This window comes from Astatotilapia calliptera, chromosome 14 (genome assembly GCF_964374335.1).
Source record: "Astatotilapia calliptera chromosome 14, fAstCal68.1, whole genome shotgun sequence".
Taxonomy (NCBI): domain Eukaryota; kingdom Metazoa; phylum Chordata; class Actinopteri; order Cichliformes; family Cichlidae; genus Astatotilapia; species Astatotilapia calliptera.
Window position 1 is genome coordinate 1,006,762 of NC_137435.1, and position 18,143 is coordinate 1,024,904.

General features: G+C 46.4%; 1 protein-coding gene across 1 annotated transcript; it reads right to left on the minus strand.

The window, feature by feature from the left end:
* Positions 1 to 4,335: 4,335 nt before the first annotated feature.
* Positions 4,336 to 17,295, minus strand: LOC113036503 (olfactory receptor 4B13-like). Its single transcript, XM_026192896.2, has 3 exons — positions 17,180 to 17,295; positions 16,583 to 16,647; positions 4,336 to 5,533 (listed from the first exon to the last, which is right to left on the minus strand). Exon 3 carries the CDS (start codon positions 5,263 to 5,265, stop codon positions 4,336 to 4,338), a length of 930 nt encoding a protein of 309 aa, XP_026048681.1. The 5' UTR covers positions 5,266 to 5,533; positions 16,583 to 16,647; positions 17,180 to 17,295.
* Positions 17,296 to 18,143: the final 848 nt, after the last annotated feature.

Sequence of the window (18,143 nt, forward strand, 5' to 3'; positions counted from 1 at the left end):
GCAGGGAGGCCCCGCATCCCAGATCCCAATCGGATGGCCAACACCTCCTCCAAGCCCCCCCGCCCCGATGGTGCTGCTGCCATAGAGCAGCAGGTGTTAGCACGGCCCCTCCCAAGAACCCTCAATGTCTACATGGATTTAAAATTGAGAGGTGCCAGCGCCAGAGGTGGGGTTGAATAGGCAAGGCAAGGCAAATTTATTTGTATAGCACAATTCAACAACAAGGTGATTCAAAGTGCTTTACAGAGACATTAGAAACAAAAGCAAATAAAAAGCATGATTTAAAATTGATTAAAACAAGCAAACAAACTAACTAACTAAACACACACATTTCACACCTGTTCGCGCGATCTGAACCCTTATCGTAAGGGGAGCTACCAGTCCTTCTGTGGACGAGCTACGAATACACAGACCGTCAAGGCCCTATATGTATGTGTTATGTGATTGTGAGTAATGTGGATGTCTAAGTTGTGGAATAAAATTGAGGCACAGGTGGCCAGAAGGGGGCGGGGGGGGGGGGGGGGGATGCCTCCCCTGCACCCTGGTGACACACCTGCACCCCAAGGCCCTTGGGGTGGCAGCCGATGATGGGCAGGAAAAGTAGGCACCCCTGTCCTTCGGCACCCACCAAGGCAAGGGAGCCCAAGCCCATCCAGACCGGGGCCTACGGCAGCAGCACCACCAAGCCCCACAGGACCCGGGGCAGCCTACCCGACCCCATCGCAGAGGAAACTGTACCCACCCAACATTCAATCATCTCCCAGACTACACAACAGTAGACACCCAGGTTAAGTTTATTCTCCACCTCTCCTATGTCTCTCCCTCTCCTGCAGAGTGGACTCCTGCAAGGATGGAACAACCTCCCTGCCAGTTAAAGTAGTTTCTGTAGTGACATCATCCAATTTGCCCAACAAACACGCTAAAGGGGAGGTTGGAATTTTACATTTCAGACACTTTGATAAGTCTTCACATATCTCGTGCCAAAACTTCTGCACTGGTGGACAGAACCAAAGAGCGTGGATGTAATTGTCTGGTGTATTGCCTTGACAGTGTGAGCAGTTGTTGGAAGATGTAAAGCCCATCTTGAACATCCGATGACCTGTATAGTGCACTCTATGTAGTATTTTGTATTGTATTAATTGCAGACTGGGATTTTTAATCAATTTAAAGGTTTTTAAGCATACCTGATAAATCTGCTTCCCACTTTGCAATAGGAAGTGATATTGATTCATCTAATTTAGAAAGTGTTCTGTATATTTTAGACAATAATTTGGGGGATTTAAGAGTAAGAAAATGTAGCACACTTGGTGGAGTTTGTAATTCAACTTGACTGAGGTTAAATTTCTTTTTTACTATGGATTTAATTTGTTGATATTCTAAAAAAAAAGTCCTATCGGGCTTGGTTAGCCTGTGGGACTCCGGAGGCAGCCGACAGGTATCGACAGGCCAAGCGGAATGCGGCTCGGGCAGTGGCTGAAGCAAAAACTCGGGTGTGGGAGGAGTTCGGAGAGGCCATGGAAAAAGACTTTCGGGCTGCCTCGAAGAGATTCTGACAAACCGTCAGACGTCTCAGGAGGGGAAAGCGGTGCTCTACCTGCACTGTGTATAGTGCTGGCGGAGCGCTGCTGACGTCGACTGAGAAAATTGTCGGGCGGTGGAAGGAATACTTCGAGGACCTCCTTAATCCCACTGACACGTCTTCCGAGGAGGAAGCAGAGTCTGGGGATGAGGGGAATGACCCGCCAATTTCCGGGGGCGAGGTCACTGAGGCAGTTAAACAACTCCTTGGTGGCAGAGCCCCTGGTGTTGATGAGGTCCGCCCCGAGTTCCTGAAGGCTCTGGACGTTGTAGGGCTGTCCTGGTTGACACGCCTCTGCAATGTTGCGTGGAGATCAGGGGCAGTACCTGTGGACTGGCAGACCGGGGTGGTGGTCCCCATCTTCAAGAAAGGGGACCGGAGGGTGTGTTCCAACTACAGGGGGATCACACTCCTCAGCCTCCCTGGGAAAGTCTATGCCAGGGTGCTGGAAAGGAGAGTTCGTCCGCTAGTCGAACCTCGGATACAGGAGGAACAATGCGGTTTTCGTCCTGGTCGCGGAACACTGGACCAGCTCTTTATCCTCTCCAGGATACTTGAGGGTGCATGGGAGTTTGCCCAACCAGTCTACATGTGTTTTGTGGACTTGGAGAAGGCATTCGACCGTGTCCCTCGGGGTGTCCTGTGGGGGGTGTTGCGGGAATATGGGGTGTCTGGCCCATTGCTACGGGCCATTCGATCCCTATACAACCGTTGCAAGAGCTTGGTTCGCATTGCCGGCAATAAGTCGGACTCGTTCACGGTGGGTGATGGGCTCCGCCAGGGCTGCCCTTTGTCTCCGGTTCTGTTCATAATTTTTATGGACAGGATTTCTAGGCGCAGCCAAGTGGCGGAGGGCTTTCACTTTGGTGGCCTCAGAATCTCATCTCTGATTTTTGCAGATGATGTGGTTCTGTTGGCTTCATCGGGTGAGGGCCTCCAGCTCGCACTGGAACGGTTCGCAGCCGAGTGTGAAGCAGCGGGAATGAGGATCAGCACCTCCAAATCTGAGGCCATGGTTCTCAGCCGGAAAAGTGTGGAGTGCCCACTCCGGGTCGGGGATGAGTTCCTGCCCCAAGTGGAGGAGTTCAAGTATCTCGGGGTCTTGTTCACGAGTGATGGGAGAAGGGAGCCGGAGATCGACAGACGGATTGGGGCTGCAGCTGCAGTAATGCGAACGCTGCACCGGTCCGTCGTGGTGAAGAGGGAGCTGAGTGTAAAAGCGAAGCTCTCAATTTACCGGTCGATCTACGTCCCTACCCTCACCTATGGCCACGAGCTGTGGGTAGTGACCGAAAGAACGAGATCGCGGATACAAGCGGCAGAAATGAGCTTCCTCCGAAGGCTGGCTGGCCTCTCCCTTAGAGATGGGGTGAGAAGTTCGGCCATCCGGGAGGGGCTCAGAGTAGAGCCCCTGCTGCTCCACATCGAAAGGAGCCAGCTGAGGTGGTTCGGGCATCTGACAAGGATGCCCCCTGGGCGCCTCCTGGGTGAGGTGTTCCAGGCATGTCCCACCGGGAGGAGGCCCCGGGGCAGACCCAGGACATGCTGGAGAGATTATATCTCTCGGCTGGCCTGGGAACGCCTTGGTATTCCCCCTGGATAAGCTGGAGGAGGTGGCTGGGGAGAGAGAGGTCTGGGCCTCTTTGCTTAGGCTGCTGCCCCCGCGACCCGGCCCGGACAAAGCGGATGAAAATGGATGGATGGATGGATATTCTAAAAATCTTTTCTTGTTGATCCCATATTGTGTAACTAGTCCGTCAAACGATATAAAGTCTGTTCCTTCCAATATATGTTCTAAGTATTTAATTCCTTTACAACTCCAATCTGGAAAATTAATCTAATCTTAATTAACATACATTTTTAACATACATTGGAGATACTGTATTTTGGAAATTCTGTTCCCCATGTAGGTATTTCTAGATTCAGTCGTGTGATGGATTTGATTATATTCAGTAAATTTACTGTTTCTGATTAAATATTTTGATATAAGCTGAAATAAAGTTTCCACAGTATTTTCTACATTTTTTTAAATCGCTTTCTCATGAATGACAAAAATAAATGTAGTATTTTCTTTTCAATGCAAATTTCTGGATTGTTCCAAATGGCTGTTAGTTGACATGGGATAAATGAAGAGGTGAAGTTCTTTTTAAAAATTTCCACCAGACTGTAAGAGGTGTTTATGTGAAGGCTTTGAAAGCAGTCATGATTCTTAATACTGGAGCTGATGAGTGCGAGATTAGAAATTTTTCTAGGTCCAGCCAAGGGACCTAGAAGGTCCATTTTGAAAGATATGACAATCTATTGCATGAGATAAAATGTAGTAATAAAAAGATCACCATTGTGTTTGGGCTTTTGCAGAGTTTTTATATTTATCCGTAACAGTTTATTTTTCCTTAAAACTTCCAAAAGTTTGAATCTAGTGATGTAAACCAAGCACTACAAGGGTTATTTGTGACCAGTTCAAAACTTGTTTATTTTAGGCAAAATCGTCACTTTATTGGCAACTACTCTTCCCATGAGATATATAGGTAAAAGTTTTCCTATATGTGAGATCATCCTCTAACATTTTCAGTAGGGGAATGTAATTCAAGTCTGAGAGCCTGGTGGAAAATGTATACCTAAATGTCTAATATTACCCAACTGTAGTGGATTGGTGGAGGTGTTCTGAAAATTACAATTCAGAGGCAGAATTTGTAAGAGAAGAAAAGTAATACACCATACACATATAGGCTTAAAAATGGTCAATAACTGTTATTTCAGAGGTGTGTGTTTGTTATCAGACTTTTACAGATGTTGCGGATTTTGGTCATTTTCAGGCCGTACATCACAGGATTGAAGAGCGGCTGGCATGTAAGAAAATATAATGATAAAAATATGCGCAGCATGTTTGGCACATTTTTCATATTAAATCTGCTCTGTAAAATTTCAAAGCTGGCTCCAAAGGAAAAGTTCAATATGGAAGCCAGGTGAGGCGTGCAGGTACTGATAGCCTTCTGTCTCGTCTGATCAGAACCAGAAAAACAAACCAGCAGAATCTTCATGTAGGTGTAAAGAATGAAAAGCAAAGCGCCAAAGATTGTGCTAAAAGTAGCAAGGAGGCCATACAAGTTGATCACAGTGGTGTCTGAGCATGCCAACTTCACAACAGAGTGTGTGTCACAATATACTTTATAAATTGTGTTTCCACAGAACTGCAAAGGTGAAGTTAAAGATAGCAAGACAACCATTGCAAAACAAGGATAGAACCACGTTGCAGCTATAAGTATGCCGATTTTTTTTGATGTCATATGTGTGTTGTATTGCAGAGGACAGCAGATAGCAAGGTACCTGTCGTAAGACATGATGGCTAAATTTAAATATTCTACAGCCCCATATGAATGTACACAGAAAACCTGCAGGAAACAGATACTGGTAGAAACAGTGTGAACATCAGAGAGGATCTGAACCAGGAGGGACGGAAACAGCCCTGTACTACCATACAGCTCATTCATAAACAGGCTGCACAGAAACATGTACATAGGTTCATGTAAGCTTCTGTTCACACAGATAACCACAATCAGCAGGACATTGGAACCTACAATGAAAATATACAAAGCAAGAATAACAAAGAAGCACAAGTAAGTGACACGTCCTGTGTCAAAATAGCCAGTAAGGGTGAAAAAGGAGAGCTGTGTGGTGTTTATCATGATTGTTCTTTGGATTTAGAGCAATTGACTGGTTCACATCAATAAATAATTTACCTTTTCTTGAAACTGGACTGCACTGACACCACATGCACCTTACACATTAAGCTCACCTGAGGATGAGTGAGTGTTATAATACTAAAGCAATTCATTGTCAGGGAAAGAACATAACAATGTCAATTAAAGGTTTAGTTTAGAAATAACTAACAAAATGTCCCGTAGCCCTGTCCCCACTGAGCTGAAACACTGCTTCAGCTTCTTATAAATCTTCCTAGAGAGAGAGAGAGAGAGAGAGAGAGAGAGAGAGATTAGTTCAGAAGTTTTTTTTACTCTAAATTTGGTAAATATTCAACCTCAAATTAATTGTATTTCCTCTATCCCACAGCAGCACAGTTCAGCACTGCCACGTACCTAGAGGAAGACAGAGGGGAGAGATAAATGTAGGCCTACCGGATTGTTCTTTGCTATTTATTTTACTGAGAGTATTAAATTAACCACAAACTTACAACATCAAGGAAATGTATGTAGAAGTAAAATGCTCTATTCACATCCCAACCTATTGTTTCCTTCAGATTAAAGTTATGGGAGAATACCCAGAACTTCACACAGTGGCACTGAAGGTAGTGTTGCTATTCTCATACTTTTGTGAGCCCGGATTTTCTGCTCTAACAGCTGGTGCTAGGCTGTTCTGGAGGATCTGAGGGATAATGGCCCTGTCCTGCTCATGCAGGGATGACCCACCACTGCCAGTTGCCCGTTGGCTCTGGTCCTTTGGGCCTCTTGACCTTTGGCTATGAAGGCTCCACCGTGTGCCTCCCTCTTCCTTCTTTTGGGGATGACACATAGTTATCCTCAGGGCGTGTGGCCTCTGGTGTTCAGTTCTCTTCAGGGTCAGGGGGTTGTGCATGGCCTCGTCATATTCTAACTGTGGTGTTCTTGTGTGCCCAGTTTGTTTTTCCTGGAACAGTACTCAACTCACCTGCAACTTGCTTCACTGTTCATCTGCAATCACTCATCACCTCATGGGCTTACTAACTACTAACTATCAAATAAGGGAGACTTTGGAGACACTCAATGCACACTCAGCTGTGCTGATGGTGGTCAAGGTCAAGGTCAAGTTTATTTCTATAGCACATTTCAAACAGCTGATGCTGCACAAAGTGGTTAACAATATAAAAATGGCATTAAAAAGCAAAAATGTAATACAATACTAACAGTATAAAACAATAATAGGACAATAAAAGAATTAAAACAATAACTAAAACTATTTCAAATGCTTGGGTCATAGTGTGTTAAAAGCCAGGGCATAAAAATGTGTCTTTAGTAATGATTTAAATTGCTCAAGTGTTTGTGCAGATCTAATATTTAAGGGGAGACTATTCCAAAGTCTGGGACCTGCCACAGAGAAGGATCTATCACCACGGGATTTGAGATTAGTCCGTGGGATGGATAGCATTAGTTTTGAGCTGGACCTCGTGGTTTTTCCTGGAGCATAGGCAGAGAGGAGCTCAGACAGGTAAGGAGGGGCTCGGGCATTAAGTGACTTAAAAACAATAAGTAAAAGTTTAAATTGGATCCTGTAGGCGACAGGAAGCCAGTGTAAAGAAGCTAAAACTGGGGTTATAAGCTCTCTCCGTTTGGTACCAGTTAGCAGGCGAGCAGCTGCATTTTGAACCATCTGAAGACAATGGATGGTGGCCTGATCTAGACCATAATACAATGAATTGCAGTAGTCCAATCTGCAAGTAAGAAAAAGGTGAATAACACATTCAAAGACGTTAGCCGGGAGGGATGGCTTTACCTTGGCTAGCTGTCTTAACTGAAACAAGCAGGACTGAACTACTGCACTCACCTGCTTATTCAATTTAAAAGAACCATCAATGTAGACACCGGGGTTTTTTACATGTGATTTACAATACGAGTAAAGGGGCCCAGAGTGCTGTCGATATGATTAAAGTTGCCAAAAATGACAACCTCAGTTTTATTTTCATTTAGCTTTAAAAAATTAAATGACCACCACTGTTTGACATCGTCAGCGTAATGAGAGCTGTGGATGGTCTGACCCCTCTTTTAAAGATAGATAAATCTGCAAATCATCAGCAAAACAGTGAAATGAAATGCTGCATCGCGAGAAGATGGAGCCCAATGGAGTGCAAATAGAGTGCGAACAGGGCAGGACCCAAAATAGAGCCTTGAGGTACACCGTATTTAAGAGGGGCTATTTTGGAGTTATGGGGGCCCATATTGACATGAAAAGACCTTTCTGATAAGTAGGACCGAAACCACTGTAGGGCAGATCCTTTTAGGCCAGCATGAAATTCTAGCTGTGATAACAGGATGTCATGGTCGACCGTGTCAAAAGCTGCTGACAAGTCCAACAACAAAAGGGCAGCAGGGCTACCAGAGTCCAGAGTTAAAAGAATATAGTATTCAATTTAATCAGTTCCTCATCTAAAACAGTATTAAACAATACAGTAAATGATAACAGAAATTACACGGGCATTTCCTTTTAAAAATAAGCAAAAAAGAAAAAATATATACTGTAATAATATACTGTAAATACAGACTTCACTTACCCAGTTTATTATGCTATGCAGACCAAATGACACCTTATTTTTATTAATCACATATTACTCCTCACATCTGGTGTGCGTCTGATACAATTGCAGTCAAGATTGCTGGTCAGAAACTGACAGTGCAGGTAAACGTCAATATACGGGACATTTAAGGTAGCTGTATGTCCCGGCTAAAACAAGATAGTTGGATACCCTATCCACTCAGGCTACACGCTTCGGCCGTGTCTGCCTCACCTGCATCACCTGCCTGCCCGCCGCTTCACTCTGGATCTCTGGAAATAAAGGATGGGATTAACCATCTGTCTCATCCTGCTGCTCAACTAGACACTATTTTTGCCTGCAAAGTAAGACATTGCTCCTAACTCACTGCCTTTGATTTAGGAATTAATTACACTCTCCCTCTCTTTCAGTAATCCCCACATCAGAGACTCCTGCTACATTTTCCACATTTCCAGTTTTGCACACTGGCAGGGTCTCGCATGGCAAATTGGTCCTGGGTGAGGGACCAGACAAAGAGCGATTCATGGGGGCCAACCAGGCACAGTTCGAATAAGGGGACCTGGGCCCATCCTCTTGTAGATCCAACAGCTGCAGGAGGTGCCATAGCAGTTGGGTGCGATGTGTGTTGGGCGGTGGCCCGGAACAGAGGCCCTGGCGGATGGATCCCTGGCTACCAAGACTAGCAATTGCAAAGAAAAGCGTCTGGACTTCTTTAAGTTGCTTGAAGACGTTTCACCTCTCATGCGAGAAGCTTCTTCAGTTCTAAGGTCAAATGGTGGAGAGTCCCAGATATAAACCTAGTGGGAGTTTCCCCCCACAGAGGGACAAAGGACCCCCTGGTGATCCTCTAATCACCTGAGCCAAGGTGTGAAACTGGGTGTGGGTCCCAATCAGCCAGGGTTTCGGGTGAGCTCATTGTGAAACCTGGCCCCACCTTATCATGCGAATTCCTGAGGTCAGATGGTCCAGGATGTGAGTGGGCGTTAAGGCGTCTGGGAAGGGATCTCAAAACTGGATTATAGATGGCAGACAGTTGGTGTCGTAAACCCCGCCTCTGTTCAAAGATGGTCGCTCACAGTGGACATAGATGGCTTCTTTCACTCCAATTTCGAACCATCTGTCCTCTCTGTCCAACATGTGAACATTGGCATCCTCAAAGAGTGACCTTTGACCTTTAGATGCAGATGGACTGCTGAGTCTTGTCCTGTGGAGGTGGCTCTTCTGTGTTGTGCCATGCACTTGTGAAGTGGCTGTTTGGTCTCTCCGATGTAGAGGTCTGGGCATTCCTCGCTGCACTGTACAGCATACACCACATTGTTAAGTTTGTGTTTTGGAGTTTTGTCTTTCGGGTGAACCAGTTTTTGTCTGAGCGTGTTGCTGGGTCTGAAATGCACCGGGATGTCGTGCTTGGAGAAAACTCTCCTGAGTTTCTCTGATACACCGGCTACATAGGGGATGACAATGTTGTTGCGTCTGTCCTTCTTTTCCTCCCTCGCTGGTGTCTGGTCTTCTTTTCTGTGCATCTTTGCTGACTTTATAAATGGCCAATTAGGATAGCCGCATGTTTTAAGCGCTTCCCTACATGTGTGTGTTCCTTCTTTTTTTCCTTCAGGCTTAGAGGGAACATGTTCTGCCCGGTGGTGTAGGGTCCTGATTACTCCAAGTTTGTGTTCCAAAGGGTGATGGGAGTCAAAGAGGAGGTACTGGTCCGTGTGTGTGGGCTTCCGGTAAACTTTGATGTTGAGGTTGCCGTTCTCTTCGATGTGCACAGCGCAGTCCAGGAAAGGCAAACAGTTGTCCTTTGTGTCTTCCCTGGTGAACTTGATGTTTTTATCCACAGCGTTAATGTGCGCAGTGAAGGATTCCACTTCTTGTGTCTTGATTTTGACCCAGGTGTCGTCCACATATCTGTACCAGTGGCTGGATACTCTTCCTTTGAAAGAGCCAAGAGCCTTCCTTTCCACTTCCTCCATGTAAAGGTTGGCTACAATAGGTGACACGGGGGAGCCCATGGCACAGCCATGTTTTTGTCTGTAAAAGCCTTCGTTGTACTTGAAATATGTAGTGGTGAGGCAGAGGTCTAACAGTGTGCAGATCTGATCGGGTGTGAAGTTGGTCCTGTCCTCCAAGGAGCTGTCTTCTTGTAGTCGTTTTCTGACCGTCTCCACGGCCTCCGTGGTGGGTATGCAAGTGAAGAGAGAGACTACATCAAAGGACACCATGGTTTCATCTGGATCCAGGGTAAGTTTCTGGACCTTGTCGGTGAAGTCAGTGGAGTTCTTGATGTGGTGTGGTGTGTTCCCCACGAGAGGAGCAAGGATGGTAGCAAGGTGTTTTGAAATGTTATAACATTATAACATTGCAAAACACCTTGCTACCATAGATTTAAATCTGGGACTCCCCACCATTTGACCTTAGAACTGAAGAAGCTTCTCGGATGAGAGGTGAAACGTTTTCAAGCAACTTAAAGAAGACGCTTTTCTTTGCAAGCTCCTTTGACTACGATGACCTGGATGACTGAAAACCTTTACAGACAAGACTAGCAATTGGTACATTGAATGCCAACCCTCTGGTGGGGATGGAGTCTGAGTTAGTGCATGAGGTTTACAGGTCGGGGTCCCGTCAACACATCGCTTGGTGTCAGGAACCAATCTCCTGGAGAGGGGCTGGAAGTCATGATCCTGTGTCTTCTGACCCAACGTTTTGAGTTTATGTTTATGTTTAAGTCCTTTAGGTTTTCTAAGTTCATTTCTGTTTTGCCTAGGTTGCCTTGTTGTAGTTTAATCTTTCAGATCACCTTGGGTCTTCAACCCCAGTGTTTAAGTTTCCTTTGCTTTCATGTGCGTCGTGTTAGTGCATCTTATGTTGTCAAGCTCTTGTTGTCATGTCTGCGTCTCATTAAGTTTCCTGTTTTATTTTGAAGAGGTATTGTGCTTCTGCGATCCATGTGTTTAGTTTTACTCTCCTCCTGTGATGTTATGTTCATTCATATCAGCTGTTTCCCCATGTGTTTCCACTTCCCCATATCACCTCATGTGTGCATTTAGTCTGTTTCCAGTCATTCATCATCAGATCGTCTGCTAAGTTCACGTCATGTTTCCAGGTCTTTCTATGTATCCATGCCAGGTCTCCATGTTTAAGGTTTTTCATGTTTTAATTTTAGTCCACCAAGTTTAGGTTATTGTTCAGTTTCACCAATGCCCTTTGTTTGCATTTATTTTGTCAGGCTTAATGAACAGCTTGTTTTCTGTTAAGATTACGTTTTGTTCTTGCGTGTCTGCACTTGGGTCCTCTTCCTCACTCAACAGTCTGCTTTGTAGCCAGACTGTGACACTGGACTCTGTCTCAGTCTGGAATTGCCCTTGGTGAGAGGGGGCGAGCTGTGGTGGGTATCCTAGTGTCCCTTCGGCTTGCAGGGTTTCTCCCTGTGGATGAGAAGGTTTGTTCTCTGTGGGTTGGGGAATGGGTCCTGACTGTTGTCCTCGCATACAGTTCAGAGTACCCAGCCTTCTTGGGGTCCCTGGGGTGCTTGAGGGCACTCCACCTGGGGACTGTTCTCCTACTGGGAGATTTTCAGGGAGAGTGAGACCTGGAGGGGCTCGATTGGGAGGAACAGCATCCTGGATCTGAACCCAAGGGGTTTTTTGTTACTGGACTGTACAAACCACAGTTTGTCCATAACGAACACCATGTTCGAACATACGGGTGTCCATAAGTGCACAGGGCACTGGGACAGTGATGGGTCTGTCTAGCACAGACCCACCGCTGGAACAAGACAATTCTACTACAACAGCAAAAAGCATGGCACACCAAGCAGAGCTCTTTGATTTCATGCACGAGGGAGAGAACTGTGACAAGCGTGTTCCTGTCGCTCACCCCAGTCGCTCTCGTCTGCTCCCTCGTAACACTGCTCTTTATTGTGGTTACATGAATAAGTTCATTAACATATGATGTCTTACATAGGCATACATGTAAACAAAGAGTACCTTGTCTGTGTGTACGTATAGGCATGCGTGTGTGTGTGTGTGTGTGTGTGTGTGTGTGTGTGTGTGTGTGTGTGTGTGTGTGTGTGTGTGTGTGTGTGTGTGTGTGTGTGTGTGTGTGTGTGTGAGAGAGAGAGAGAGGGGGGTCAAAATGTGACCCTGTGAAGACTCCCAAAGCTGGTGCCAGGAGTCCAGCGGTCCACCTAAACAACAGGCACTTGAACTTAAGCAGATACAGAGTAGGTGTCCTCCCATACCATAAATCAGTAAGAGAAGGCACGACCTCTCTCATGACCTTAAGATGTGTGTGCATGCCAGAGTGCTCTGGGAGACACACAGAGTCTTTGCAGACTGCTAAGGATCAGACATCCTATCATTATGCAATCGATTATAAAACTCTAAGCATATATGAGTAAATATTTCTAAGCATAAATGACAATCCACAATGTAAACCTGACACACATCCGCATGTCAATGATTGATTTTGTAATCGTATTACCATAAATTCTGGACACTTGGTTGAAGAGAGGGGCTGAGCTGTCAACTGATCACCACCTGGTGGTGAGTTGAATCAGATGCCGGGGGAGGATGCTGGAGAGACCTGGTGTACTTAAATGTATAGTGAGGGTGCACTGGGAACACCTAGCACAGACCCTGGTTCGTGAGCTCTTTAACACACACCTTCAGCAGAGCTTTACGAGCATTCCCAATGAGACAGGGGACACTGAGTCGGAATGGACCATGTTGAGCATCTCCATTGCTGAAGCTGCTACACTGAGCTCTACACCACAAGGCGGTTGGTCTCTGTCATGGTGGTAACGAATGGTGGACACCAGAGATGAAGGGAGCCACCAGGCTGAAGAAGAAATCCAGCCGGGCTTAGCCTGTGGGACTTTAGATGCAGCTGCAGCATGACAGGCCAAGCTGAACATGGCTTGGGCAGTGGCTGAAGCAAAAACTTGGGTGTAGGAGAAGGTCGGAGAGGCCATGGAAAAAGACTTTTGGACTGCCTTGAAGTGATTCTGGCAAAACATCAGGCGACTCAGGACGGGAAAGCTGTGGTCTACCTGTACTGTGTATAGCGCAGGTGGTGAGCTGCAGACTTGAATGGCCGACTGTGGTGGTGGATGTGTTCCAACTATAGGGGTGTTCACACTCCTCACCTCTCTGGGAAAGTCTATGCCAGGGTGCTGGAAAGGAGAGTTTGTTCGGTAGTCAGACCTCGGATACAGGACGAACAATGGCGAGCGGTGGGCGACCAGGACAGAGAGACTGAGTCCAAAACAAAAAATCCACAAGAAACGCAGGAGCTCAGCAACAGTTCACAGATAGTTCAGGGGGTCGACCCAGAGGCCGACAGCACAGGAGCCAAGGGGAAAAGGGGGGCCGGCCGCACGGATGGCAGCGACGACAGAGTTCAGGCCCAAAACAACAATGATGTCCAGCCAACTGCTTGGAAAGTGGCCAGCAGGGTTGACGTGGCGAACATGGATGAGACGGCTATGCAATACGTGCCGTCCGAACAGGACATGTACCTGATGGTGGCGTGGCAGTCGCAGGACCGGGTGAGGCAGGACCAGATGAGGCAGGGCCAGGTGACGGTGTGGAAACCATAGATGGAGGATGTGGTGGCACTGAAGCAGTTCCTCTGACCCTCCAGCAGAAACTGATGACGGCTGAACGGGCCCCTCGGACCCTCCACCGGGAACAGCAGACGGCTGAATGGGCCCCTCAGACCCTCCAGTGGAGGCAGAAGACCGCTGGCTGGGCTCTCCAGAACCCTTGGCGGACACCAGGACACAGGCTGCACTAATGGTTGAGCTGCACACTGAGCAGGTAACTGAAATGCAGACAATGGAGTATGTACCTGAGCTCCAGGTTGGGCAGCTGACTGGGCTAACAGTAGTAGTGGTGGTGGTAGTGAAAGAGGGGTTGGAGCACTGATAGGCAGAGGAGCAGGCTAAAAAATAAAAAAAACAGTCCTTGTGAGTTTAGCTCTCTGTTTAGAGTGAGCAGATGCAGATGAACAGCAGTCTTTAACAATCTTAGAGCCAGAGTGAACAGTCTCAACATCCAAAAAAGTCTCTCTTTTACTCACCACAGCCATCTTTTCTGAAATCCTGGGGTCCGGCTATGGAGAGGGCGTCAGCAGTGTGAGCGCCACTTCCTTCCCAAAGGCTGAACTGACAGGCCGGGCAAAACATCCTCCGTCGTACCGGGCAACGAATCCTCCACCGGGCTGGGAAGGCAAGCGGCTGTGTCTGGGTGGAGATGGAACTCGTTGAGGAGGAAATCCTGTACGAGGGGATGAAGTGAGCTCATGGAAGACCAGAAATAAGTCGCTGTAGCCAGGCCTCCACAGTGCGGTGAAGCTCCTTCCCGGACTGGTTCAGCCACAGGTTTACCAACTTCTCAACGAAGTAAATAATGTCCTCACAAAGCTCCTCCAACGGGACGAATTGCAGTGGGTCTGTACCAGAACACTGGGCTGGTCCATATTGTCACGGCTGCAGCGGCACATGTGTAGGGTTGTGATAGAGCACCCAAAATGCAGGCACATCTTGTGATGTAAGTGCTTTATTTAAGGTGAGCAGGATACAGCAGGAGCAGAGAATGGCATACACAGAAACTAAAGGGGAGCTAAATTGAGAAAACGAACAAAACCGACCTGGAATCTGTAAACATACTGCAGAAACACCAGGAGATTCGGGGAGACAACGCAGATGGACCAGCAACAAGCAGAGGAAAACACAGGGCTTATCAGAATCAGAATACTTTATTAATCCCAAAGGAAATTAGGGAGGTATATACATACAGGAGCAATCAGAGAATGGGAGACAGGAGGGAAACACAGCTGGGAGAAATCAGAGCTGACGAGACAAGGGGAAGCAAAGCCAGACACACTACACACGGGACAGGGACTATCAAAGTAAGACAGGAAATACAACAGGTATGCACAGACACGAGCTGACACACAGACATACACAAAACAGACGAAACACGGAACCAAACCGAATTAAAACGTCTAAACCCAAATACATAGACAGAATACAGTAGAACAGCGGTTCCCAACCTTTTTTGTGCCACGGACTGGTTTATGCCCGACAATATTTTCACGGACCGGCCTTTAAGGTGTCGCGGATAAATACAACAAAATAAAACTAGTACCGGAACCGAAAAAAATAAGTTTTTTTCATAACACACATGAAAAGACCCAGGAAAACCGTGTTAACGATAAAAACAATAACAAAATGACGCTGAAAACCGATAAAAACCTTGAAAACCAGACATTTCACACCTGAGCCTCAACTCTCGCGGCCCGGTACCAAACGACTCACGGACCGGTACCGGCCCGGGGGTTGGGGACTGCTGTAGTAGAACACAATATCATAATAATAAACACAAAACACCAGGCCAAATGGCCCAGGACCGTGACAGTTACACATTGTGTTTGTAATTTTTATGGACAGACTTTCTAGGCATAGCCAAGTGGTGAAGGACCTCTACTTGGGTCATCTCAGATAATCCCACATCTCTGCTTTTTCCAGCTTCATCAGGTGATGGCCTCAAGCTGGCACTGGAACTGTTCACAGCGCAGTGTGAAGTGGTGGGAATGAGAATCAGCATTGCAATTCTGAGGCCATGGTCCTCAGCCAGAAAATGGTGGAGTGCCCACTGAGGGTCAGGGACAAGTTCTTGCCCCAAGCGGAAGGGTTTAAGTATCTCTGGGTCTTGTTTACGAGTAACAGGAGAAGGGAGCGGGAGATCGACAGATGGATTGGTGCTGCGGCTGCAGTGATGCGGATATGCTGGGTCTCTGCTAGAGTAGTGCAGGAGTCGGACATGGCAGAAACACTTACCCCAGAAGCCACCCAGGAGGCATCCTTATCAGATGTCCGAACCAGTTTAACCAGATCCTTTCAATGTAGAGAAGTAGGGGTTCTACTCTGAGCCCAGCTCAAATGACTGAACTCCTCATCATTTCGCCAATGGAGAGGCCAGCTGCCCTTCAGAGAAAATTCGTTTTCACTTTTTTTGTATCCATGAGCTCAGTCTTTAGGTAATTACCTGTTCTTCCTGTTCTATGATGCACTCTAATTCTCTCTTTAAATTAACCATTCCTTTTAAAATGATCAGTTAACTATTTGACGAATATTATTTCAAGATTATTTTAATTAAAACAAGTTTAGAAATTTGTCTATAATAAGCTAAAGCAGCTAGATCAAGAAAGGGATTCCTAAGTACCCTGGGTTCTGGAAATGTCATGGTTGTGGGTCATTTTGACCCAGCGTTTTGTGTTTCCTTTTGGTTTCACCTTCTGTTTTGTGTTTATTCTGATTTTGGTATTAGTTCTTAGGATTTGGTTCTTGTGTTTAGTGTTTGAGTGTTGTATCAGCCCTACCTGTGTGTGTCCTCTGTGCTCTGTTCGGGTCCCCGAGTTTTGTGTTGTAAAACAGTCTGTGTGTTTCCTGATTTACTTTGTAGGTTTGTGTTTTGTTATGCCCATTAGTTCCAGCTGTGTCCCCTCCTGTGTGCCATTTCCTGATTGCCTGGTGTGTGTATTTATAGTGTGTGTCTGCCTGTGCTCCTGGTCGCGTCATCTGTGTTTCTCTGCGTTAGTTGGTATCTCTCCGTGTCTCTCTCTGTTCCATCTCGTGTTCCAGGTTTATTAGTTTTTCCCAGTTTAGGTTTGTGTCTTCGTGCAGACCTCGCCACCCTCATTTCTGTGTATGTTTCACCCCTTGTAAATAAAACGCTCACCTGCATATAGCCGTTTCTTGCATCTTGGGTCCTCATTTAACTCCACCACACGACTGCTGCCCCAGCTGTGACAGGAAAGGAGAATAGCATAGAATAGGGTCAACATTATTGTCATTGCACATGTCACAAATACAAGGCAATGAAATGCAGTTTGCATCCATCCAGAAGTGCTTTAGCCATTATTCTGCCCTCGCACTTAACTAGGCAGACAGACAACCATCATCCCATGTAGAAAAAACCACACCGTTGTTCCTTTCTGGTGGATTTATTTGATTGGATGCATAGCATGGCTTTGTTGAAATACATGAATGGATGAATGGTAAAACTGTAAACAAACACAAAATATCCCGTGTGAGCTGATTTAAGTAAACATTCTTACAATTAGAAGATGTTATGACCTGTTACTATGCAAAGCAAAGCAGAACGAAACAAGCTAACAAGCTAACGTTAGCGGTTAGCTAGCACTAATTAGCGTCTAGGCTAATGACTAATAAAGCACATCATTGAGTGAATTTATTTTCTCAAAATATCACAAACAACACACGGCAGTTAGTGCTAAACATTCACTGGTAAAACACAACATTACTGCCAACTTACAGACTGTGCTGGCTTAAGAGGCAGCATAGGCAGGCACAGGAGTAGCAAACTGTCCTTCTCCCATTAGACAGGAAGTAATGAGAAGTAGCACTTCACTTTTACATTCCGGTAGAATGTCAAAATAAAATGAACAGTGTGCCAGAAACGAATAAAGATTGCATGAACTTATATAACACTACATAACGTGAGTGGTGACTCTTCAGAATCAGAATCAGAATCAGAATACTTTATTGATCCCTGGGGGAAATTATTTAGGAGCCAGAACACTCCCCACCTGACATCAGTAAGATGTCACACTTGGACCCAAACTAAACTTGTTGCACAGCAGCTGATACAAGAAGAACAACGTCTGTGACTGGCCTAAAGTAAACTTTGGCTTTACCATCTTTCACCACCTTGACTTCTACCTTCCTGACAAGTCCGTCACTACTAGGATGAACCTTTGCGATCACCCCCATGGGCCACTGATTTCTCTTCACAAGACGATCTTTCAGGAGGATCACATCCCCCTGCTGCAGGTTTGGTCTGGTGGAATGCCACTTGCGGTGGCATTGCAGTGTTGATAAGTACTCCTTACGCCAGCGATGCCGGAAAGAGTTGGCCAGACTCTGAACTCTTTTCCACTGTTGCCTGTAAAGGTCCTTCTCCCCGAAGTCACCTGAGGGTGTTGGAGGTGCACCAACTTTTTGCGTGAGGAGTGTGGCAGGAGTAAGGATGCACGGAACATCGGGATCACTTGACACTGGAACCAGCGGCCGTGCGTTGATGATGGCGGCCACCTCTGCCATGAAGGTGGTCAGGACGTCGTGCGTGAGGGGCCTGGAACCAAGTTGAGCGAGCTGGGAGTCTAATATCTTAAGTGCCACTCCTATCATCCGCTCCCAACTGCCCCCCATGTGAGAAGACTAGGGAGGGTTGAAGACCCAACTACATCCATGATCATTTAGGAAGGATTTACCACGTG

Bases quoted from the DNA above. Each gene is read 5' to 3' on its own strand.
- LOC113036503 (XM_026192896.2), bottom strand. From the start codon at position 5,265: ATGATAAACACCACACAGCTCTCCTTTTTCACCCTTACTGGCTATTTT.